The 24,692-nt window shown below is 37.9% G+C and overlaps 1 protein-coding gene across 7 annotated transcripts in view; it reads left to right on the forward strand.

Moving 5' to 3' along the window:
* The window catches only part of DCAF1 (DDB1 and CUL4 associated factor 1), a 77,624-nt gene that overhangs the window by 14,848 nt on the left and 38,084 nt on the right, over positions 1-24,692 (forward strand). For 5 of the 7 annotated variants that reach the window (XM_038566327.1, XM_038566326.1, XM_038566328.1 and 2 more), the window contains exons 2-8: positions 229-346; positions 5,410-5,486; positions 7,853-7,926; positions 10,608-10,721; positions 17,744-17,881; positions 19,382-19,894; positions 20,199-20,300. In XM_038566327.1, coding sequence (XP_038422255.1) covers positions 237-346; positions 5,410-5,486; positions 7,853-7,926; positions 10,608-10,721; positions 17,744-17,881; positions 19,382-19,894; positions 20,199-20,300 — 1,128 coding nt within the window. In that variant the 5' untranslated portion in view covers positions 229-236. Of the gene's footprint in view, positions 1-228; positions 347-5,409; positions 5,487-7,852; positions 7,927-10,607; positions 10,722-17,743; positions 17,882-19,381; positions 19,895-20,198; positions 20,301-24,692 lie in introns of those variants that run through there. The other 2 variants (XM_038566330.1, XM_038566332.1) reach the window with 2 other exon arrangements.

Consider the following 24,692-nt stretch of genomic DNA (forward strand, 5'->3'; position numbering starts at 1 on the left):
AGAGATGCGGAGAAAGAGAGAGGCAGAGACACAGGCAGAGAGAGAAGCAGGCTCCATGCAGAGAGCCTGACGTGGGACTCAATCCAGGGTCTCCAGGATCACGCCTGGGGCTGCAGGCGGTGCTAAACCGCTGCGCCACCGGGGCTGCCCCCTCCTCACTTTTAGGAAGTATGTCAGGTTTATTTGCCTGTGTTCATGTGTTACTTATGTATATTTTTGATTCCTTAGGCCAAGCCATGACTACAGTAGCGGTGCATGTGGACTCTAAAGCTGAGCTCACTACCCTGCTGGAGCAGTGGGAAAAGGAACATGGCAGTGGGCAGGACATGGTACCTATCCTTACCAGGTATGAACAATTATTATTATTTTTTAGAAATTCATTTTAAAAAAGGGAAAAATTAGAGAATAGTATGGGAACATTTTCATCTTGACTATGAATTCTAAAACCGTTTTGTCTCTCAGAACTAGTCTTTATCTCAGTACTTCTTGAAGCTCTTTAAATTTCTTACTTTTCCTCTCAGGCTGTTGGTCCTTATTCTCCTTTGTAGGTTCTTTTCTTGTGTTTCAACCTTAGGGTTTTGTTGGTGGTTCTTTTTTCTCTTTACCCTATATATTCTACCTAGATAGTTTCATTCCTGCCCATGATTTAAAACATTATTCTTAGGTTAACTTTCAAGTCGCTATTTCTACTTTAGACATTTTTTAAAATTTCAGACTCTTTTCTCAGCTGCTTGGTGTACACATCTTTACCTGCCTGTTTGCAGACACCTGAAACGTACCATGTCTACAGTAGGGCTTATCATCTTCATCCTGCCTCCTTTCTCCTTCACAGTTTGTACTTTTGTACTCCCCACCTTGGTGTACGGTGTCTTCCTGTACTAGCACAGTTCAGTCTCTACACCCTGTGAGGATTTCTACTTTCTCTTCTTCCCCAGTCCCCCATACCACTTCCTTCATTAGATACTGGTTATGTTTTGACTGGCCTCTTAGGCAGTGTGAATTTTCTCTCCATCTCTAGATTACCCTCTTCTAATACATCTTCCTCTTTGCTAAAGAGTCTTCTTCCTTATATACAAATCTAATTGTCATACCTTTGATCATAATTCTCTGGCTCTGTTTTTCTTTCAGAATAAAATGTAAACTTTTTAGAGGGGCCAGTGAAGCCATTTATGGTTTGGCCTCTATCTCCTTTCTCTGCCTCCTAATGTTAGTTTCCTTCAGTAAGGGATAGTACCATATTTTCTAATGTCTGTGTGTGTTTACACTTGCTATTCCTTGCCTGAAATGCCTTTCTTTGGTACATCTATCTGCCTGGCAAACTCTCACTCAAAAAGCAATTTGAGAATCATGTAGAATTTGTAGAACCTTCTCTGACTTTGACATCCACAGGTGTGGGTTTGGGCACTCCTTTATTTTCTTTATTAATACTCCAGTTATGTGTGTGTGTGTGTGTGTGTGTGTATGTATACACATACAAATATATATATAAAATGTGGTATAATTATAATTCTCCCCTTCTTAACTCTTACCACATTGTACTAAAATTATTTTTTTTGCATGTGTAACTTCACTAAATTGTAAGTTTTTTTTTTTTTTTTTTTTTTTTAATTATAAATGCTTTATAGACAGGTACTGCACTTTTATTGGTGTCTCCTCAGGCAGTGACTTGTGCATGCCTGGTACATAGTAACTCTGTGGGACATTATTTTCCTGAATGATTGTGTGAAACAGGAGAGTGAAAAATAAAGGCTGGAGAGGAATGCCCATAGGTTTTCTAAGTAGGAGGTTCCTGGAACATGGAGATCTTTAACATTTAGCCTTTGATATGGCAGAGGAAAAAGCCTTTTGTTTGTGCAGTGATGTATTCTATATGAATAAAGAGAACTATGGTCCTATGAAAGTTTAAGAGGGGCTAAATGCTTTGTTGCTCTTGATGGGGGAATATGTAAAAAGTACAGTTTTTTTAGGGACAGGATTATTGCTGACTGGTGGAAAGTGGATTTTAATTTGTAGAGGCATTGGAGATTAAGAACTACTAATCACAAGATATTTGAAATGCAGCCACATGAATTAAAGAATCTGATTATTGTGCAGTTAAAACGTGGATTGATGTAACTATGAGAGGATAAAGACATAAATGGGGATGATAATGTCAATGGTAGAGTCACTTAATTGGAAAAATATTTATTGAGAACATATAGTAAAGATACTCATTGTTTTATTTTTAAGATTATTTCATATCCATGATCATATTTGACCCTCAACTTTGTCACTGTGCTATGATATTCAGTAGTGCAAAGCCGAAAATAGAGGGACTCTGTCTTCAAGGAAATAACCATCTGGGAAGTAACTAACAGATATGAAACAATGCAGAATAGTACAAATAAGTATATAATGAGGTGCTAAATTTGGGAAGTATGATTCCTGAATATTGCATGGGTTATGAGAATGAATGAGTCAGTTTCTTTTATTCACTCAACAAGTATTTGAGGACCTTTTGTGTGTGGGAATTGTCAGATACTTCTCTGAACCTAATTTCCTCTATTGTCACTAGAAGTATCACTGAGAGCTACATTGTTAAACTACAACCATTCTTGGAGCTGCTTGGAAAAGACAACATAGGTAGACAGTGGAAAGCTAAGCTTGGAATTTTGGATTTTAACTCCTAACTCCACTGGGCTTTCCAATATAGGATGTGGTAAAGTTTTTTTGGAATAGGGACTTGAAAGGTGGTAGAATATAGCTTGATGAAAAGCAGAGAATCAGACTTTTCTAGGAAAAGTGAAAAATGTGACTCCCTAATTGAGAGTAGAAGGAACTGGGACATGTTTTTGTGACAGTGAGGAAATGGGCCTCACCAGAGTGGAAGGTGAATATAAGGTGGAAATGGAAAATAAAGTTACATGGAGCAAGATCTTTAAAGGATCAGCAAGTGTGAGAGATAGTAGGATGAATTAAAAGTATAGTTTATTTTAGAAAGGGGCAATTCCCATTATCCAAATTGTGGGTGTATTAGTTCATTGAATATTTCCTGAAGTTCTTTCACATATCTGTGGTCTCCCCCTTATCCCCCAGCTTAGCTGGCTGTAGGTTTTTCATTAGAAAAACAATGAATTTCAGGCTTGCCTATTTTATTGGCCACAGCTTTCATGATTTTTGGTCAGTTTTCCTAAGAAAAATGTGTGGCTTCTTATAACTTTGACTTTTTTTTTTTTTTTAAAGATTTTATTTATTTATTCATGAGAGAGACAGAGAGAGAGAGGCACAGACACAGGCAGAAGTAGGCTCCATGCAGGGAGCCTGATGTGGGACCCGATCCCGGGTTTCCAGGATCACACCTTGGGCCGAAGGCAGTGCTAAACCACTGAGCCACCCGGGCTGCCCTTACCTTTGACTTTTTATTTATTATTTGTATTGTTGTTTTGTTTATTATAATCAAGCCTTTGACTTGATTCTGTGAAAAGGGACTAGCATTGGACCAAGCTATGTGAGTACTACCCAAGTTCTGTGATTTGTTTTTTTATATTACTGAGATATATACTGTATAGTACTCTGCTTGATGGATTCTCTACTTGTAAAACTATCACCTATATCAAGTTAAAGAACTTGAGTACTGTGTCCACAAGGCTCCTTCCTGCCCTGTCCTAGTCAAATCTACCTTAAATTACTTTTCTGTTTGTTTTTGATTCTCAGTATTCATTACAATAACACTTAACTAGCTTTCACATGTCAGGTTTTGTTTTAAGCAGAGAACATACGTTACCGTAAACATCAAGGAACCTCTATAAGATAGGGACCTTTATTTTACAGATGAAGCATAGAAAGGTTAAATAACTTGACCAGAGTCACACAGTGGAAGAGGTATGGTTTGAACCCTGGCCAGCTGGCCCCAGAATCCATGTTTTTATTTTTTTTATTTTTTTTATTTTTTTATTGGTGTTCAATTTACTAACATACAGAATAATACCCAGTGCCCGTCACCCATTCACTCCCACCCCCCGCCCTCCTCCCCTTCTACCACCCCTAGTTTGTTTCCCAGAGTTAGCAGTCTTTACGTTCTGTCTCCCTTTCTGATATTTCCCACACATTTCTTCTCCCTTCCCTTATTTTCCCTTTCACTATTATTTATATTCCCCAAATGAATGAGAACATATAATGTTTGTCCTTAGAATCCATGTTTTTAACTTCCATTGTGCTATATTGTTAGTTTCAACGGAAGATACTGATAGATCTTATATTGTGTAATTCTAAACATATTTTGTGTGGTAGCCCTTTGTGGCAAAGTGAATTTTCACAGCTTGAAGGGGAGAGTAGAAAAGTAGAAATATTTTTGAGCCTTAATGGGGAAAAATATGCCAGAGTGGGCACAAGTTTTTCCAGGAAGCTAACCTTTTAAGACTAGGAAGTATGGTTTTGTGGACATAATACATACAGGAGAGTTTGAGTTAGGACAGAGCATAATATATGTTGGAGAGTGTATTTGCCTTGTATTTGACTATCATGATAGGTTAAAGTGTCATTCTTGCTTAGGGTATTCAAAATGTGATTTTTCTTGTTTCAAAAAAAAAAGAATGCATGAATAAAAAAAAAGATGATTGATACATGCAAAAAATAACATGGATCATTCAAAATATGCTGAACTCAAGAGACCAGTTACGAAAAGGGTATATGTCATTTCATTTGTATGACATTCTAGAACAGGCAAAACTAATCTGTGGTGAGCAGATAATTGGTTGCTTGGGATAGGGGTGGGAGCTTAGGGGGGTGAGGAATGTTACAGACTGAAGTAATAGGACTTTGGCCATGAAACAGTTATGAACTTGGACTCTTTGAAGAGCAAAGAAGGCCATGTGACTAAAGCTTATGAAGGGAGAGTGGATAGTAGAAGTCAGAGATGCAATAGAGGCTAGATTAGTATAAGCCATGGTAGTACTTGGGTATAATTGAAGTTATTGTGGTAAGTTGTTGGGAGATGGAGAATGAATTGTGTCAAGCACTAAAGCAAGAAGTTGGGGAAAAGGCTGTGGCAAGTAGTTCAGGCAGTTGATGGTGTTCTGGGCAAGGATAGGAATGGTCAAGATTGAAAGAAATGATTGAAATCAGGAGATGGTAGGTAGGGCTAACAGGAATTGTTGTGGGGGATGAGGAGAAAAGGAAGGTTTTAATGATGACTTAGGCTTCTGAGGAGATGGTAGTGCTATTTTTTGAGACAGGAAAGTGGAGATAAGGAGTTTGGGAGTGGAAATTGTTTTATGAGATGATTGCTTAGATCTCTGTTCATCAAGAAAATACTTTTTGCTAACTTTTTGCTTTTATTTTACACCTTCATTGTTGAATTGACTATTGTAGGTGGTGGTACATTTTTTTGTGTACTTGTTTAGAGTTGACCCTGTCTTCCCTTTGTGCTAGGATGTCTGAATTGATTGAAAAAGAAACTGAAGAATATCGTAAGGGGGATCCAGACCCATTTGATGACCGACATCCTGGTGAGACCTGTGTTCTCTTAAGCCTGGCTCTAATTTTCTTAAAAAAGAAAATAGCTTAATAGGAAAATTTACATTGAAATAGCATCTTTCATGATAAGTTGTAAGATCATCTAATTGTTAAAATATTGCTCAAGGTGGAGGTAGTGAGGAAAAATAAATTCCTGGAAAATTGAAATATTTGTAATATTTATCGAATAGAAGATAACTAACTTCAGGGAACTAAATTATGTTTTATAGCTTACTGACTCCATTGGAATGTTACTTAAAAAGAGAATAATGTTCTCTGTTCTTGACTTTTAGCCCCAAAGAGGTTATCCTCTGTGCCTTCATCTTTCAAACAACAGTTTGAAACAGTTATGTACTTGGATTCTTTGAAGCAGAAAAAGGGATAATTATGCCTTAACTAATGAGGAAATGTAGTTGAAAATACATTCAGTGCCTTGTTTTTGGTTATAAAATTGATACTTGGAACCTTGAATAATAAATAGGTTTCTTGATGTCTGCTTTAGTATCTCAGCAGCTAAAGTATGGCATCTCATGTTAATTTGGTTTTATTTTGGGCTGATTAGAACCATGACAATCCAGTCTGCTTTGGCATGGAATTAGGTATGATATAGAGCTATATGAGACTGGAGACTTTACCATTTTATGTTTTCTCTAAGGTAGAGTACTAGTGGGTAAAGCTTAAATCATATGAGCCCATGCTGCATATCAACTTTCTCTGTGTAAAGTCAGAAGCAGTCTTTTGTTGGAAAAAGAGATTGTATGTGGAGAGATATGAGAATGAGTGAGACTAATTAAAAAAAGGGCGTTGTATGCCTACCTGAATGGTATAGGTTAATTTCTATTTCCTAGATTTTTGTTCTCAAATATAAGTAAGTTAGGCATTTCAGATTGAGTATCCAGTTATTTATGTAATACTTGTTGCACTTGTCCTAGGCATCCCCACTTGTGACTTTAGAGGATTACTTACCTATTTAATTCTTTTTTTTTTTTTTAAAGATTTATTTATTTATTCATTCAGAGAGAGGGAAGAGAGAGGCAGAGACACAGGCAGAGGGAGAAGCAGGCTCCACACAGGAAGCCCGATGTGGGACTCGATCCTGGGTCTCCAGGATCACACCCCAGGCTGCAGGCGGTGCTAAACCGCTGCGCCACCGGGGCTGCCCTATTTAATTCTTCAGTAAGGCAATCAAAGCATGAAGAAGTACGAATGTGAATGTGAATAAGAAATTAAGTTAACATTTGGGGTTATGAAAAGAATTAAAAGAGAGATGATCATGTTTAGTGACCTTGGAAGGGATGAAATGGTAATGAGGAAGAAGGAAGAGACAGAATTATACCCTTTTTTTAGTAGTAAATTTAAAGAGTTATTTTTTCCTCCCTACCTCTTACGTTAAGCAATAGTTGTCATTAGGCATAATTTCTATTAATAAAAATGAGGGTGTCATTTTCATCATTTGTAAAAAATAAACAGAAAGTTAGGTAATCTGAGGTCCTCCTCTAGTTTTTATGATACCATTCTGTAACTTTTCTTTTTGTAATTTACTTTGGAATACTAACTATAGCTTGGTAGAAACTTTGAATCAGTAGCTCACGTCTTTTCTTCATCCTAAATTGTATCCTTTGACTAAATTTGCCACTCTAATGATCTTAAAGGAAAATTAAAATAGATGGTATCTGTTTTAAAAACCAATAATTCCCTCAATCATTAAGTAATTCTTTTACCTTTAGGCTATGTATTGAGTAGATCCTAGGTTCCTGGCCTTTCTTTCCCCAGGAACTCAGAAAGTTAAGATGGCCAAAGTTACCATATCTTTAGAGTTGGTGATTGCTTAGTGGGATTTCCCCTCCTGTACCCTGCCCCCACAACCTGGGGTATCATTACAGGTTTGAAGATGCATCTCTGCTATTGTTGGCATTATAGTTGAAAGATTGGACTTGGGAGTCTTATCTCCTCCAGGCCACCCATCACAATAAGTTGTGCTTCCTACCTTAATCTGGCTGGGATATCAGGGTTTTTCTTTCTCTTAAATCTCCTTTATGATTCTTTTTTAGACCTTGTACACTCTTAGTAATGCTGGTCTGGGTCTATTGCACAATTATTTAATTTAGCATTGCTGGGAGATATGCTGGGAGATGGGAAAGTTAGCAGTGTTTCGAGTTTTTATATTAGCACTTTTAATTTTAGAGTATGTTTCTTATGAAATCTAATTCATCAAGAGAATCTTTTCTTTGTTTCCATTTATTTTTGCAGCATTTTAATAGTACTTGTAACAACCTAGGTGCCTTTCCAGAGGTTTAATTTACTTGACTGGGATGACTTACTCATTCCTTTGTTTGTTCCTCCCCTCTTCTTTTGGTAGGTCGGGCTGATCCAGAGTGTATGCTGGGCCACTTGCTGAGAATACTCTTCAAGAATGATGATTTCATGAATGCAGTAGGTTTGCTTTTTACTTTTCTCGAGAGATTTTCATCAGCAGATGCTATACACTTTATTATTTGTGAATAGTTTGCTTTCTCCTAAAGTCTTGACAAAATTGGGAATAGAGTGCGTAGATTTTTTTGTTTGTTTGGTATTGGTTCAACGAGATAAGCATCATGGATTTCTTTCTTACCAAAGTCTTGGTTGTGGCTAAGGTGTTTTCTTTTGGTGTATACCTTGTTCAGTTGAATATCGTCAAGGACTCACAAGGCGTCTGCTCATCCTTGGGCAAGGTGATTTTGAGTTTGGGAATATAGACATTTTCTTGGGTTTCTGAATAGAAAAGTAAAAGTAATATATGAGGCATGATTCTGCACTGAGACTGTGGTGTGTGCATTGGGCATGTGGAGGGAGAGAAAGATACTAAGTCGGCTCTTGAGAAGTAAATATATCTATTTCTAGTGTTCACAGCTCCTGAGACATAGTAATGGTTCAGTAAGTTGTAGCTATTAGGTTTGTTTTGGGAGGCCGAATTGCATGATGTTTGAGAGCATGGGTTTTGGGGTCCGTGTTTTGGATTTAAATGCAGTTCTATTGTTCACTGACAGTTTGATCTTGGGGCAACTTAAGCTTCTAACAACCTTCATTTTCTCCAAGCTTTATTTTCCTTTTTTAAAAAAAGATATATTTATTTATTCGAGACAGAGAGAGAGGCAGAGACACAGGCAGAGGGAGAAGCAGGCTCCGTGCAGGAAGCCTGATGTGGGACTTGATCCCGAGACTCCAGGGTCATGCACTGAGCCAAAGAAAGATGTTCAACCACTGAGCCACCCGGGCGTCCCAAGCTTTATTTTCCTAATCTATAAAATAGGGATGATCTTACCTTAAAGATATTTTTGTAGTCTTTAATGAAATTAATCATGAAAAGTTCTTTTTTTTTTTTTTTTAAAGATTTAATTAATTTATTCATGAGAGACAGAGAGAGGCAGAGACATAGGCAGAGGGAGAAGCAGGCTCCATGCAGGAAGTCCGATGTGGGGACTCGATCCAGGGACTCCAAGATCACGCCCTGAGCCGAAGGCAGATGCTCAACCGCTGAGCCACCCAGGTGTCCCATAAAAGTTCTTAACGCAGAACCTGGTACATGAGGTACATGAGGGCTCAGTAAGATTAGCTATTATTATTGTCTGTATTGTATTAGCTCCTAAATTTATTTCTCAGTTATCAGCATCTCTTCTGTACCTCAGGTTATTTCCAGCAGCCTTCTAAATATTCCCACCTGGATATTCTCCACAGGCACCTTGAATTCCACATGTCTAATTGTTGCTCTACAGTCTTTTTCTCTTGTTTTCTAGCTCAGTGATGGTGTCCCTGTGTAGCCAGCTAGAAGCTATCCTTTATTTTTCCAAGCTCTCTTATTCAGTGAACTTACAGGTCTTACCATTCCCATTCTATTAACCTTCACAAATTCCTCCACTTCTTTCTGCCCTTGTTGCCAGACTTTAGTTTAACCACTACCATTTCCTGGCTATTACAATAGCCTCTTAACTGATTATCATCTTGTCTGTTCTTCAACCTATTCACTTTATAGCGCAGAAATTTTTCTAAAATGCAAAAAGTGATGGCACCCTTTTGCTTACAATCCATTAGTGGTTTCCCATTGCCCTAAAAATAAATTTTAAGTTCCTTAGTTTGAAATACAAACCCAGTTTCTCTTTGGCCTTTTTGTTCTCTTAATTTTAAATTGTCACCCTTTGGCTCTCCTCCCCTCCCTACTCCTTAGCTATTCCTACTTTTCCTTTACAGTCTGCCTTAGAATCCCTTCTCCTTTAAAGTCTTCTTTGATTCCTCTGCAGGGGTTGGGTGGCCTCCTACAGGCTTCTGTAGCATTCTGTATTCAATGATACTTGTTTTTCTGTCACCTCTTTTGGATTATGAGCCCTTTGATGGTGGGACTGCATCTTATTCACTGTTGTATACCCAGCACAGAACACAGTGCCTCTTAGTAGTAGAGATTGAGTAATATTTGAGTGCCAAGAGGAAAGTTTCGTTAATACATTTATATATATAATTAGAATTTATGTGTAATATTAAATGTATTTATGGTGTAAGTACAAAGTTCAAGTTTTTTATTCACCATTGTCAGGAATGGGCAGGGGGTTATCTTGCCCTACTTTATCCTTCTGAAAAGGAGTAGGGGGTAAAAAAATGATACTCTTTGAGCTTTAATTCTGTGGTTGTTGATAGGTTGTTTTGTAGGGGGATTTGATTTTAAAGCTGCAGAAGAAATAATATATGACTCCATCATGGCTCAGCAGGATTGTAACTGTTTATAATAAATAAAGGTGTAATGAGAAATCGTTAGTTCTTAATATCCCTGAGGCAAGTGATGGGAATATATTAAGGATTTATTAGAATTTATTCATTTACTTATTTTATTTATTTGTTTATTTTTAAATATTTTATTTATTTATTCATGACAGACACAGAGAGAGAGAGAGGCAGAGACACAGGCAGAGGGAGAAGCAGGCTCCATGCAGGGAGCCCGACGCGGGACTCGATCCCGGGTCTCCAGGATCACACCCTGGGCTGAAGGCGGCGCTAAACCGCTGGGCCACCAGGGCTGCCCTTTATTAGAATTTATTAATATGATTGGGTTGAATTTCAGATGAAAATTATTCCTCCTTTTTTTATAGCTGGTGAATGCTTATGTGATGACAAGCCGAGAGCCCCCTTTAAACACTGCAGCTTGCAGACTCCTTCTGGACATCATGCCAGGGCTGGAAACTGCTGTTGTCTTTCAAGAAAAGGTATTTACTAAAAAGAAAAGTCATCATTTTATTTTTAAGTTGGATGTTGATCTGTTTGATTTGTCTTTGTTAAAATATTATAGATTCTTATAACAATAATGTAGAAATGTAAGAAATCAAGCAATAAGAAAAAATCTAAGAATAACTGTTTTCATGCTGCTTAGGTGCTATAGTATTTCTTAAAATCTTAAGGTCATATGTTTTTATGATCTCATTCAAACTCTTATTCTTAATGAGTTGTCTTAGTGAGGAAGGACTTTCTACTTTGAGGAGGCTCATTCTCTTCTTCTTGGTATTTATTTTTTAATTTTTATTTTTTTTCTTTTGGGTGGTATTTAAAATTTCTTAATATTTGAAGACATATTTTGTGCTGTGTTTTATCCTAGGGGTTGGTAATATTTTGTCAGCAAGATGGGAGCTTACATTCACATAATGTGTCTGGGAAGGCAGACACAGATAAACTGATAATTTCAAATAAGGATAAGTACTAGGAAGACCAGAAAATGATAATTTGATAATGACTGTGTGTGTATACTTTAAACGTAAAAAATTACTCTGTTTTTATAAGTAATGTAGATATTTTTGTTCTCCGCGTTAAGAATTTGCACATGGCTTGCTTTCTTTTTCAAAGTCATTAAAATTTAATCTTCTGAAACAGTCTGTAAGCCTTAGTGTAGTTAAATGTATAAACCATTCTTTTTTTAAGATTTTATTTATTTATTAATGAGAGAGAGAGAGCGTGGCAGAGACACAGGCAGAGGGAGAAGCAGGCTCCATGCAGGGAGCTTAATGTGGGACTTGATCCCGGGTCTCCAGGATCAGGCCCTGGGGCTGAAGGCGGCACTAAACCGCTGAGCCACTTGGGCTGCCCTAAATGTATAAACCAAATGGAAATAGATTTTCACTTAACTTTTAAGAAAATTTTATTATAGAATTGTGTAACATAAAGGCTTTTCAAGAATAATGTTGCAATTAATGCTACAATTGTATACAGACTAGATTTAAAAATCCCAATTAGGGATCCCTGGGTGGCGCAGCGGTTTGGCGCCTGCCTTTGGCCCAGGGCGTGATCCTGAAGACCCGGGATCGAATCCCGCGTCGGGCTCCCGGTGCATGGAGCCTGCTTCTCCCTCTGCCTGTGTCTCTGCCTCTCTCTCTCTCTCTCTCTGTGTGACTATTATAAATAAATAAAAATTAAAAAAAAAAAATCCCAATTAGTTTACTATTGTGGGAGGCTAAAAATATCTATATGCTTGTCAGAAATATTTTAATATGAATTCTTTTGAAAACAGAATGACAAGTGAAGCATTTATAGCAATGTGTTTATATATGCAAGATTTGTAGATTACAGATGATTTTACTGTGCTTTGTGAAAGTTTCCTGGTTGTCTTTGTAGGAAAACCATCTCTGGTTCCTTTATAGTTTCATCATTGTATATTTAGAATGAAGTACATACCCTTTGGATGTCAGAAACACTAAGGGATATTTTGAATAATAAAGCTTTCTGCAGTTGGAGAACACTTTTGTTTCTTTTTCTTTTCTTTTCTTTTTTTTTTTTTTTAGAGGGGAAGTGGGGAGAGGAGGGAGAGAGAGAAACCCAAGCAGGCTCCATGCCCAGTGTGTGGAGCCTGATGTAGGGCCTGATCTCACTACCCTGAGATCGTGACCTGTGCTGAAATCAAGAGTTAGCTGCCCAAATGAATGAGCCACCCAGGTACCCCCAACAGTTTTGTTTATGAATAATTTTTTTGGGGAGAAGTGAATTATTAAGGAAAATCATAAGAAATAACATAACCTTGAATCCAGTGTCCTAGAAACGCAGATTAAAGACTTTTTTTTTTCTTTATTTATTTATGATAGTCACAGAGAGAGAGAGAGAGAGAGAGGCAGAGACACAGGCAGAGGGAGAAGCAGGCTCTATGCACCGGGAGCCCGACATGGGATTCGATCCCGGGTCTCCAGGATCGCGCCCTGGGCCAAAGGCAGGCGCCAAACCACTGCGCCACCCAGGGATCCCGACATTTTTTTTTTTTTTTTTAAGATTTTATTTATTTATTCATGAGAGAGAGAGAGGTAGAGGTACAGCAGAGGGAGAAGCAGGCTCCCTGCAAGGAGCCTGATGTGGGACTTGATCCTGGGATCGCGGGATCATGCCCTGAGCTGGAAGCAGATGCTCAACCGCTGAGCCACCCAGGTGTCCCACAGATTACAAACTTCTTGGATATTATGAGACCTTACTGTTGGATTACATAATCTTTATCTTTCAGAGTATCCTATGCATATTTCTTGATATGAATCAATATCTTATTTCTTTAAAAAAACATTTAATTATAGTTTGTTAATGAGTTGGAAATCATTATTTTTGGACAGATTGGCTACTGGTGTTTCACAGAGCTGTGGTTAAGATGCATTGCTTAGGGCAGTGTTTCTCAAACTTTGTGAAACATAATGTTTTTACATGCAATCCATTACATACATTGTATGTATGAAAAGTTTTTTGAACATTGTTTACTCTTTGTTTAGTGCATTCATATTTTGTTTCCTTTTTAGAGGTGGTTGCAAGTCACTAAATTGATTCTACTACTTTTAGCCACCATTTTATAAAGTTGCTAATTTGTACTTTGAGATACTGAAAATATCTTTAAATTTTATCTTTTTTTTTTTTTAATTTATTCATGAGAGACATACAGAGAGAGGCAGAGACATAGGCAGAGGGAGAAGCAGGCTTCCTGAAGGGAGCCCAATGTGGGACTCAATCCTGGGACTCTGGGATCACGCCCTAAGCCAAAGGCAGACGCTCAACCTCTGAACCAACCAGGCATCCCAGTTATTGATTTTTCACTTCATTCCATTGTGATTGGAGAAAATTCTTTTTTTTTTTGTAAGATTTATTTATTCATGAGAGACATAGAGAGAGGCAGAGACACAGGCAGAGGAAGAAGCAGGCTCTCTGTGGGAAGCCCAATGTGGGACTCAATCTGGATTCTGGGATCACGCCCTAAGCCAAAGGCAGACACTCCACCGCTGAGCTACCCAGGCATCCTTGGAGAAAATTCTTTATAAGCATTTATTCTTGGGACACCTGGATGGCTCAGGGTTTAGCGCCTCCCTTTGGCCCAGGTCATGATGTTAGAGTCCTGGAATTGAGTCCCACATCAGCCTCCCTGCATGGAGCCTGCTTCTCCCTCTGCCTATGTCTCTGCCTCTCTCTCTGTGTCTCTCATGAATAAATAAATAAAATCTTAAAAAAAAAAAAAAGAACAACTTTTAAAATTTATTACCAATGGTGTTGCCTAACATGATCTATCCTGGAAACTGTTCCATGTGTACTTAGGAAGAATGTATATTCTGATCTTGTTGCGTGGGGGTATTCTCAATATGTCTATTAGGTCTAATTGATTTATAGTGTTCAACTCTGTTTCCTTACTGATCTTCTGTTTGGTTGTTCTATCCATTATTGAAAGTGGGGCATAGAGTTTTTTGTTGGGATAATAAGTTCTGGAAATATAGTGGTGATGGTTATGCAACATGGTGAATGTACTTAATCCCACTGAATTGTACCCTTAAGAATGGTTTGAATGGTTCAAAATTATTGAATGTAAAAGAATTACAACTCTCAAGAAAAGTCCAAGACTGTGGGAGACAAATGGCCATTTGGGAAAGGAACCAGAGAACTACTGGATATAAAAAGTAACAGTTACTGAATTTAAAAACTTAGTAGATGAATTAGAGTTAAGTTTAGACTCAGCTAAAGATAGAATTAATAAACTGGAAGATCTAATAGGATAACCAATAATAAAGCCCCTAGAAATGAGAGCTGAAAAATAGGCAAGAAGTTGATATATAGAGACTAGAATTAGAAAGTTCCAAGTGTATCTAAAAGGAATTTTTAGGAGGAGAGAATAGAAAGAAAAGGGAAAGGTAATATTCAGGGAGATGAGGCTAGGATTTTACAAATTAATTGAAGACGTGACCACTCAAGATTCAGGAAGCCCAATAAAGAAATACTAAAGACAGATGCGATCTTAAAAGCAACCAGAGTAAAAAAGATTCCTGCAAATAATCAAACAGAATGAACTTTGCCACAGCAGCAAAGGTAATAGTAGAGGCCAGGTACTAGTAGAAAATGTCTTCAGAGTACCTTTGTAAACCTAGAAGTATTGACCAAATAAACAAAAGAGGGAACAAAAATTCTGAGTAAAATGTAGATAGAAGGAGCTCATTGGAGTTAGTATTTTAAAGTTCTTACACTGTTTGGAAAGAGGGGAAATAAAAGGCACTTAAAATACTAAATATGTTTTCATGTCAAATGTTTTTCCTTTTTAAAGATTTTGTTTATTCATAAGAGATAGAGAAAGAGACATAGGCAGAAGAAGAAGCAGGCTTCTCACAGGGAGCCTGATATGGGACTTGATCCCAGACCTGGGATCATGCCCTGAGCTTAAGGCAGACGCTCAACCACTGAGCCACCTAGGCTCACCTCATGTCAAATGTTTTAAAACAAAAATTTTCAAAATGTATTTTTCAGAGTGTTAATTTTTTGAAAAGAGGTTAAAGTATATAGAAATATGTGGGATAATGACTCCATGACTCTAAGGAAAGGTTTAAGATACACAAAATGTACAAAATTTAAAAGAAAATATTGTTAAGTCTGATTACATAAAAATTAAGAACTTGTGTTTATCATAAAACACCTTTAAAAGATGTGTATTTCATAGAAGTAGAAGCCTGAATGGTCAGTAGGCATGAACTGTGCCTAACCTTATTAATAAATGAGGAAATTAAAATTAAATGCAATGCCTTTTTTTCTTTTTCTTTTTCTTTTTTTTTTAAAGATTTTATTTATTCACTCATGAGAGAGACAGGCAGAGACACAGGCAGAGGGAGAAGCAGGCTCCAAGCAGGGACCCTGTTGCGGGACTCGATCCTGGGTCTCCAGGATCATGCCCTGGGTTGAGGGTGGCATTAAACCGCTGAGCCACCTGGGGTGTCCGCCTTTTTTTTTCTTTAAGAGAGAGCATGTGAGGGTCGAGTAGGGGGAGGGACAGAGGGCAAGAGAGAGAATCTTAAGCAGGCTTGCTCCACACCTTAGCATGGAGCCCAACACGAAGCTTGATCTCATGACCCTGAGATTGTTGACCTGAGCCGAAATCAAGAGTCAGACACTTAACGGACTGAGTCACCCAGATGTCCCTGCAATACTGTTTTTTTTTTTCATTTGTTTTTATTGAAGTTTGATTTGCCAGCATATAATGCCCATTGCTCATCCCATCTAGTGCCCTCCTCAGTGCCTGTCACTCAGTTACCGAACCCCCCCACCCACTTCCCCTTCTGAAATATTGTTTTTATACCCACCAGACTGTGGAAAATAAAAAGTGTGACAGTGGCCATGTTTTGACAAAGGTGTAGAAAAAAGAACTATTCACTGTTGTTGGAAATATGAATTGTTGCAGTCACATTGGAAGATAACTTGGCATCCTTCAGTAAAGTTGAGCGCATACATATCCTGTGATTTAGCAGTTCTGATCTTAGATTTCATCCTAGGGATATGCTTGCACAAAAATAGTTGTAGTTGCTTAAACTAACAAAATAGCAGCAAAATATGGAGGTGAAGAACATCTGGAGGTTGCTACTTGGGATCAGACACCCTTCTGCCACTCATATTTCTTAACCTTATTGTGACTCCGTTTTCTCTTCTGCAGGTACTTACCCAAACATATAGGGTTGATACGAGAAATTAATAAGTTTTTTAAAAAGATTTATTTATTTATTTATTCATGAGAGACACAGACTGAGAGAGAGAGGCAGAGACATAGGCAGAGGCAGGCTCCTCGCAGGGAGCCTGATGTGGGACTCAGTCCTGGACCCCAAGATCATGACCCAAATGAAGGCAGCTGCCCAACTGCTGAGCCACCCAGGCATCCCTAAAGATTTTTTTTTTTTGAATTTATTTATTCATGAGAAACACAGGGAGGGAGAAGCAGGCTCCATACAGGGAGCCTGATGCAGGACTCGATTCTAGGATGTCAGGATCCTGACCTGAGTGAAGGCAGATGCTCAACTGCTAAGCCACCCAGGTGCCCCGAGAAATTAATAAGTAGTTATGTCCAAAGCCTATCTTACGTTGAATGCTGTGGGTGACAGCTTCATGTAACTATAGGTGAATGTAAAAAACATGTTGAGTAATAAGTTGAAGAAAAATACAGTACCATGGGGTTTATATAATTCAAAGTATGATACATTTAACAGAAGTTTAATAGGAAAATTGTTAAAATTCCGTTACTGTAGATACCCTTTGGGGAGAGAGCATAGGAGTGGCACAAAGAGGGACATAGGGAAGGTTTTTATTAATCTCAGTGGTAGATCATGGGTGATTTTCATTTTCTTTGGATTATATATGTTTGCATGTATTATTTCATAATAAATAAGTTTGGGATATGTGGAGTTAAGTACTTCTTTGATGGATGACTTCTCATTAATATTGTTAATTGTGCATTGTGAATTTCAAAGGAGGACATAGAATTTTTAGTGCTCCGTACTTGATTATTGAACATTTTGGGTCTTAAACATCTAATGTAGGACTATATTATGTGGTTATTGACCTTTAGCTTGGATTTTAATGGCTAAATAGGAATCTATTTCACAGATGCTCAGCTATTTTTTTTTTTTAAGATTTTATTTATTTATTTGAGAGAGCAAGAGCCAGGGAGAAGGACAGAGAGAGAGAGAGAGAGAGAGAGAAACAGACTCCCTGCTGAGCAGGGAGCCGATGTGGGGCTCTGAATCCCAGGACTCTGAGATCATGACTTGAGCTGAAGGCAGACACTTAACCAACTGCCCCGATGGATAGCTATTTTAACTAAACCATTTGGAAACTTAGTTTACTTGTGCTTTTTAATCTTATAAGCAGCATTGAAGTATTTTATTAACTTTTTTTCACAAGACTGAAATCTTTGCTTATATCTTTAATTATGAAAATGATCTTTGCTGAATTGTACTATTTCATTTTCTTTACTATATAGGAAGGAATCGTTGAGAATCTTTTCAAATGGGCCCGAGAGGCTGATCAGCCATTGAGGACGTATTCTACTGGATTGTTAGGAGGTGCTATGGAGAATCAAGATATTGCTGCCAATTATAGGGATGAGAATTCACAGCTGGTAAGGATTATGTTGGAATTTCTTTCTGTATAAGATTGGAGCATATTCACAAGTTTTTTCTTGCTACCTGAACTCAGATAGTAGATCTTATTCATTACTTTGTATTGGAGTATAGCTATAATTTCGATATTGGAAGATTATTTTTCACGTTTTGATTTTACTTTTTTTAAAAAAGATTTTATTTATTTATGAGAGAGACAGAGATGTAGGCAGAGGGAGAAGCAGACTTCCTGCAGTAAGCCCGATGTGGGACTCGATCCCAGGACCCTGGGATCACAAACCCAAGCCAAAGGCAGATGCTCAACCACCAAACTACCCAAGCGTCCCTGATTTTACTTTTTTTTAACTTGAAATAGACATTTTCCATTTTGCCAAGGATCATGATAGTTTGTACTAGGTAAAGAATAGTACCATCCCCTTTCTTTTCCCAATATTTGCATTATGAAAATTTTAAGCATATAGCAAAATAGAATTTACAGATAGTAGCTATATACATCCACTTAAATTATTTGTGAATGTTTTAGTATACTTATTGTATACCCATCCACCCACCTTTCTTTCTATTCATCCACCATTTTTTGCAGATAACTTTTTTTAAAGATTTATGATTTTACAGAAAGAGAGGCAGAGACATAGGCAGATGGAGAAGCAGGCAGGGAGTCTGATGCAGGGCTCAATCCCAGGACCCAGGGTTCACAACTTGAGCCAAAGGCAGATGCTCACCCACTGAGCCACTCAGGCGCCCCTGTTTTTTTTTAAAAACTAAGCATACTACTACATTTTAGGGTTGGCTTAAAAAAATAAGTACTTTTTTTTTTTAGATTTATTTGTTTATTCATGAGAGACACACACACACACACACACACACACAGAGAGAGAGAGAGAGAGGCAGAGACATAGGCAGAGGGAGAAGCAGGGTCCCCACACGGAGCCCCATGTGGGACTCAATCCCGGATCCTCAGATCATGCCCTGAGCTGAAGGCAGACGCTCAACTGCTGAGCCACTCAGATGTCCCAAAAAATAAATACTTAAAAGAAAAAGTGAAAAAGCGGTAAACTTGAAAACTAGATCATGTAATTATGTAGATGGCAGTATCTAACAATACAATTTATAACAGGTACAAGTTTGAGAAAACCTTCATGTTTTATTTTCAAAGATACTTTTTAAAAATCATGAATATGTCTGGTGTCTTCCTCATTAGGTGTGATGGTCCAGCCCAGCTTGATCTAGGTAGATCAATTGTGAAAGATGTGTGATATGTAAATGTGGTTTAGGTTTTCTGGGACATTTTATGAGGAATGAGACTTTTAGCTATTGCTTATTTTATCAAACTATAGAAATAAAGTCAAAATATTTATTAAGTCTTTACCATTTCCAGATATTAAGATGACTGCTTGAAGATTTAGTTTTCCTTAAATGGAAATAAGAATATTTATTAAGAATCCTTTAAATTAAGATGCAGGAGAAATAAAGCTTTTTACTCCAATATCTATTGATAGGTGGCAATAGTACTTCGAAGACTGAGGGAGCTGCAGCTTCAGGAAGTGGCTTTACGGCAAGAAAACAAGCGTCCCAGCCCACGAAAGCTCTCCTCTGAACCTCTTTTACCTCTGGATGAAGAAGCTGTGGATATGGACTATGGTGACATGGCTGTAGATGTAGTGGATGGCGAACAAGAGGAAGCTTCTGGGGACATGGAGATCTCTTTTCATCTTGATTCAGGCCACAAGACCAGTAGTAGAGTGAACTCAGCAGCCAAACCTGAGGAAGGAGGATTGAGAAAAAACAAGGCAGCAAAACAGGGTGACAGAGAGAGTTTTAGGAAAGCCAAGCAGAAGTTGGGTTTCTCAACGTCTGATCCAGATCGCATGTTTGTTGAGCTGTCTAATAGCAGCTGGTCAGAAATGTCACCTTGGGTGATTGGCACCAATTATACCCTTTATCCTATGACCCCTGCTATTGAGCAGCGTCTTATTCTCCAGTATTTGACCCCTCTAGGAGAATATCAGGAGGTAAGGTTACTGTTCATGCTTTGGGACTATTGTGCTTATTTCTGAGATAATTTATGGTAGCATTTTATACTTTGATATGTTTTTACTCTAATGCAAAAAAGGCTTGGCCCTAAACTGGTGAAGTCTTATGCTACTGGTAAAGTCTTAGGTCCCTTCTGATGCAGCTCTCTTTGATAAAAGTGTGTTTGTATGTTCATAAAGGAATAGAGGAGAGGTATCTCATTTTTAAAAATTTTTTGTACTCAGAATAGAAAATATGTGAAAATAAAGCCAGTGTTAAGATTTATTTTTGTCTTCATTTCAGTTACTTCCCATATTCATGCAACTTGGATCACGGGAACTGATGATGTTCTATATTGACCTGAAACAGACGAATGATGTCCTGCTTACGTTTGAGGCCCTCAAGGTAAAATTCTTTTCCTTTTAGATTTTATTTTTACACAGTCTCTACAACTCAATATGGGGCTTGAACCCACAGCCCTGAGATCAAGAGTTGCATGTTCCATTGACTGAGTCAGCCTGGTGCCCCACTCCTGGTAAAATTCTTAAAAATATTAGATACTGGGATCCCTGGGTGGCGCAGCGGTTTGGCGCCTGCCTTTGGCCCAGCGCGCGATCCTGGAGACCCGGGATCGAATCCCACGTCGGGCTCCCAGTGCATGGAGCCTGCTTCTCCCTCTGCCTGTGTCTCTGCCTCTCTCTCTCTCTCTCTCTCTCTCTCTCTGTGACTATCATAAATAAATAAAAATTAAAAAAATAATAATAAAATAAAATTAAAAAAAATATTAGATACTGACCATTTTATTGACATGGATCTTACCCACGTGTTTGGTCTATGGCATCTCTGGATTTTATTGCTCAGGGCTTTCTATTGCCAGATGTGACAAAATTGTAATGAATGAAAATTTCTTATTTAGATAGAACACATGAGGGTTACCAAGTGCTTTCACAGAAATTCAGGGGTCAATTCTAGGGGGTTGAATATTAATGTAGAAACTGGATCTAGATTTTGGAGTGGCCTCAGTTATTATTGCTGAATAGGAATGGAAAACTGTGTAGTACCTTATATCTTACTAATTTTTAAAATATTACCCCTGTCAGGCACCACCACTTTTTCTGAATTTGTAATTATATATACTGTGTGATGTTAGATTATTTAGATTGAACAAAATACAAATCAGAAAAGAGGTAAAGAAATAAGAGGCCCACCCGAATTCAGTAGAGGTGAATGATTTCCTAGGGTGCAGAGGTATTAAATATGGGAAGGCAGGTTAGTCTAGCCCACCAAATCCATACTTTTCTATGATAATAAAGGTAATCTGTATGGAGAGAGAGAAGTTGAATGAATAACATTGTGGCTGTCATATAGTTCTACCAAGCAGGTAACTGATGAACAGAGTGCTTTTCTGTGAATGTTTACAATGTTAAGATTAATAGATCAAATCTTTATGATTTGGTTAAGAGAGACAGTCATGTAAGCCTATGATTTCTTTTAGATATTACAGGTGTTGTGGAAAAAAGTATAGGATACAAAGGAAGAGGTGGTTTCTTCTACCTAAGAAATGTTTCCAGAAAACACCTCTGAAAAAGAAGTGATGCGCCCTCTGGCTCTTTAAAGTTACAACTTGAAGAAAAAAAATAAAGCTACAACTTTATATTTGATATTCCAGAGCTGTGCTGTCCAACAGAACTGTTAGTAATGATGGAAATTTTTTGTATCTCTGCTTTTCAGTACAGTGGCTACTGGCTGTATGGGCACTTAATATGTAGCTAGTGCCACTGAGGCATTGAATTTTTATCTTAATTTTAATTTAATTAGCTGCATGTGGCCAGTGACTACTATATTGGAAAGGACTGTTCCACAGTATTTTGAAATGAAATAGAAATGAGGAAAATTGTCTTTCAGATCCCAGAAATTTTAAATTTGGAGGAGGACAGATATACACTGGGGTTACTTAGGTTCCTGTGTGTGGATGTATGTGTGTGTGTTTGTAAATTCATTATACTTTGAACAATGAGATGAAGCTGGAGGTCAGAGTTCTCTCTGCTTCAAAGGTGTTGCTTTCCAGTGTAGCATTCTGTCCTGAATAGGATATAGCAGAAGAGGGGATTTGGGCAGTTATTATTTCTATAGGTTACATATGAGGAGTTATAATGGGTGTCATTATTAAACTGTTTCCATGCAGAGTTGTATAAAGGATTAAAGAAAATAAAATAAGGGTGAATAGGGAAAAATCACAAAAGAGATCTTTATTATGGAGAAGTAGTAATGTAGATGGGGCCCCTGGGTTGCTCAATTAGTTGAGCATCTGGGCTCTTGGTTTTGGCCCAGGTTGTGATCTCAGAATTGAGCCTTATGTTGGTTCAATAGAGCCTTATGTTGGTTCTGTGGTTGGTGTGGAGCCTGAGATTCTTGCCACTCTTTCTCACTCTGCTCATCCTCCTACTTGGGCACGTGTGCGTTCTCTTTCTCTCTCATAAATTAAAAATAATTAATTAATTTAAAAAATCTTTAAAAAAGTAATGTAGAGGGGCACCTGGGTGGCTCAGTGGGTGAACATCTGCCTTTGCTCAGGTCATGACCCTGGAGTCCTGGGATCAAGTACTGCAGCAGGCTCCCTGCAGAGAGCCTGCTTCTCCTGCCTGTGTCTCTGCCTTTCTCTCTGTTTCTCTCATGAATTAAAAAAAAAAAAAATATATATGTATATATATATATATATATATATATATATATATATATATATAATGTGTGTGTGTGTGTATATATATACACACACACAAATATATGTATATATGTGTATATATATAGAAAGGTGTACTTTTTTATTCAAAAGGAAAACTCAGTTGTATAGGAGGAGGGACAGGTATTGAAATTAGTAGAAACAAAATGGATTAAAAGAGTAATTTGAACCAGCCCTTATATGGAGACACATCATAAGGACTGAAAATAGAATCTCTGTTTACACTAGTGATCTAGGTTATAGGCTTTGTATTGGTATATGTGCTGCTGAAGCAAGCACATAAGCTTTGTATTGTTGTAAAGGGTGAGCCTGCTTATTCTGTTTTCCCACCTACCTATCCTGGCAGTGAAATTGCCACTTTATGGTAGTGGCAGACATGTGAAAGACTATACATTCAGTGGCTTAAGGGTAGGAGGGGAACCATATGTGGTTTAGCTACTTCTTGGGAGATGGATTTGTTTAACAGACAAAAAGACTAGAGAGGGAAGGGATTTGAATTACATATAAGGATTAATTGGAATATGGATGTTGAGAGAACTTCCGAAGAGGATACATGCCTGTCTTTTTTAGCCATTGACCTTGGCAAGATTTGTATCAAATTATGGACTTGCCAATCTGTGTTGTCTGCACTTGTGCAACTTGTGTCACCACCCAGAAGACACCTTGGTAGGAGAAACAGGAGGGGGAGCTCTAGTTCTTCTGAGGCCCTGTCCACGTTCGCCTAGGTTCAGTCATCAAGTAGCCTGCTGCTTAGCATTATACTTCCTGCCTTTAAAATTGACCCCGAAGATCAGGTCCAGTGGAGAAGCTAGTGGTTATTGAACAGGAAGTTAACAAAGTTTTAAAGATAACAAACTTTTTTTTTTAAGATTTATTTATTTATTTATTTGAGAGAGCAGGGAGAGGGGCAGAGAGAAGGAGAGAAGCAGACTCCCCACTGAGTAGGGAGCCACATTAGGGGCTTGATCCCACAAAAGTTTGAGATCACAACCTGAGCCAAAATCAAGAGTCATCACTTCCTATGGAGCCACCCAGGTGCCAACTTTTAAAGGTCAATTTAAGGTGCATTCTGATAAGTTTCAAAAATTTTACTAGTTTTGGTAATTTGTTGAAGATGGTATGTGGGGTCATATATATTGAGAATCAGTATAAAAGAAGACAAAGTTTGTTATTTTATTAGATGATGAATCCGTGACCGAGCCAAAACTAGAACATAGAACTGATTACGTTAGAAGGATTTATTTTTATTTATTTATTTATTTTAAATTTATAATATTTTTTTAATTTATTTTTTTATTTATTTATGATAGTCACACAGAGAGAGAGAGAGGCAGAGACACAGGCAGAGGGAGAAGCAGGCTCCATGCACCGGGACCCCGACATGGGATTTGATCCCGGGTCCCCAGGATCGTGCCCCGGGCCAAAGGCAGGCGCCAAACCTCTGCGCCACCCAGGGATCCCATGTTAGAAGGATTCAAATGGGAAGGTTAAAAATCCTTTAGGGAAGCTATGTAATAAAATGGTTATGGGATTATGCCGTTTTTTTATAGCAGTATCTTTCATATCTTGTTTTTCACTCTTATGAAAACCTTTGATGTTAGAAGGGAATATTATAAAATCTTAGAGTTTTTTTGGATTTTTGGTTTTCCTTTTTTAAAATCTTTTACTTTATTTTAATTAATTAATTTAGGATTTTTGGTTTTCCTTTTTTTTTTTAAAGATTTTATTTATTTATTCATGATAGTCACACACACACAGAGAGAGAGGCAGAGACATAGGCAGAGGGAGAAGCAGGCTCCATGCAGGGAGCCCGACGTGGGATTCGATTCCGGGTCTCCGGGATCACGCCCTGGGCCAAAGGCAGGCGCTAAACCGCTGCGCCACCCAGGGATCCCCGGGTTTTTGGTTTTCCTTAAGCAATACTGGTTTTACTTCTGTTATTAGGGAGTGGTTGTCTACTTCAGGGGATTCCTTCTATTTAGCAGTTTGACTTAATGTTTTGTGAAGAGATTTTGTGATTATTCTAGATTGTTCCACAATAACATGTGTCCCTTTTG

This window comes from Canis lupus, chromosome 20, assembly GCF_011100685.1.
Source record: "Canis lupus familiaris isolate Mischka breed German Shepherd chromosome 20, alternate assembly UU_Cfam_GSD_1.0, whole genome shotgun sequence".
Lineage (NCBI taxonomy): Eukaryota > Metazoa > Chordata > Mammalia > Carnivora > Canidae > Canis > Canis lupus.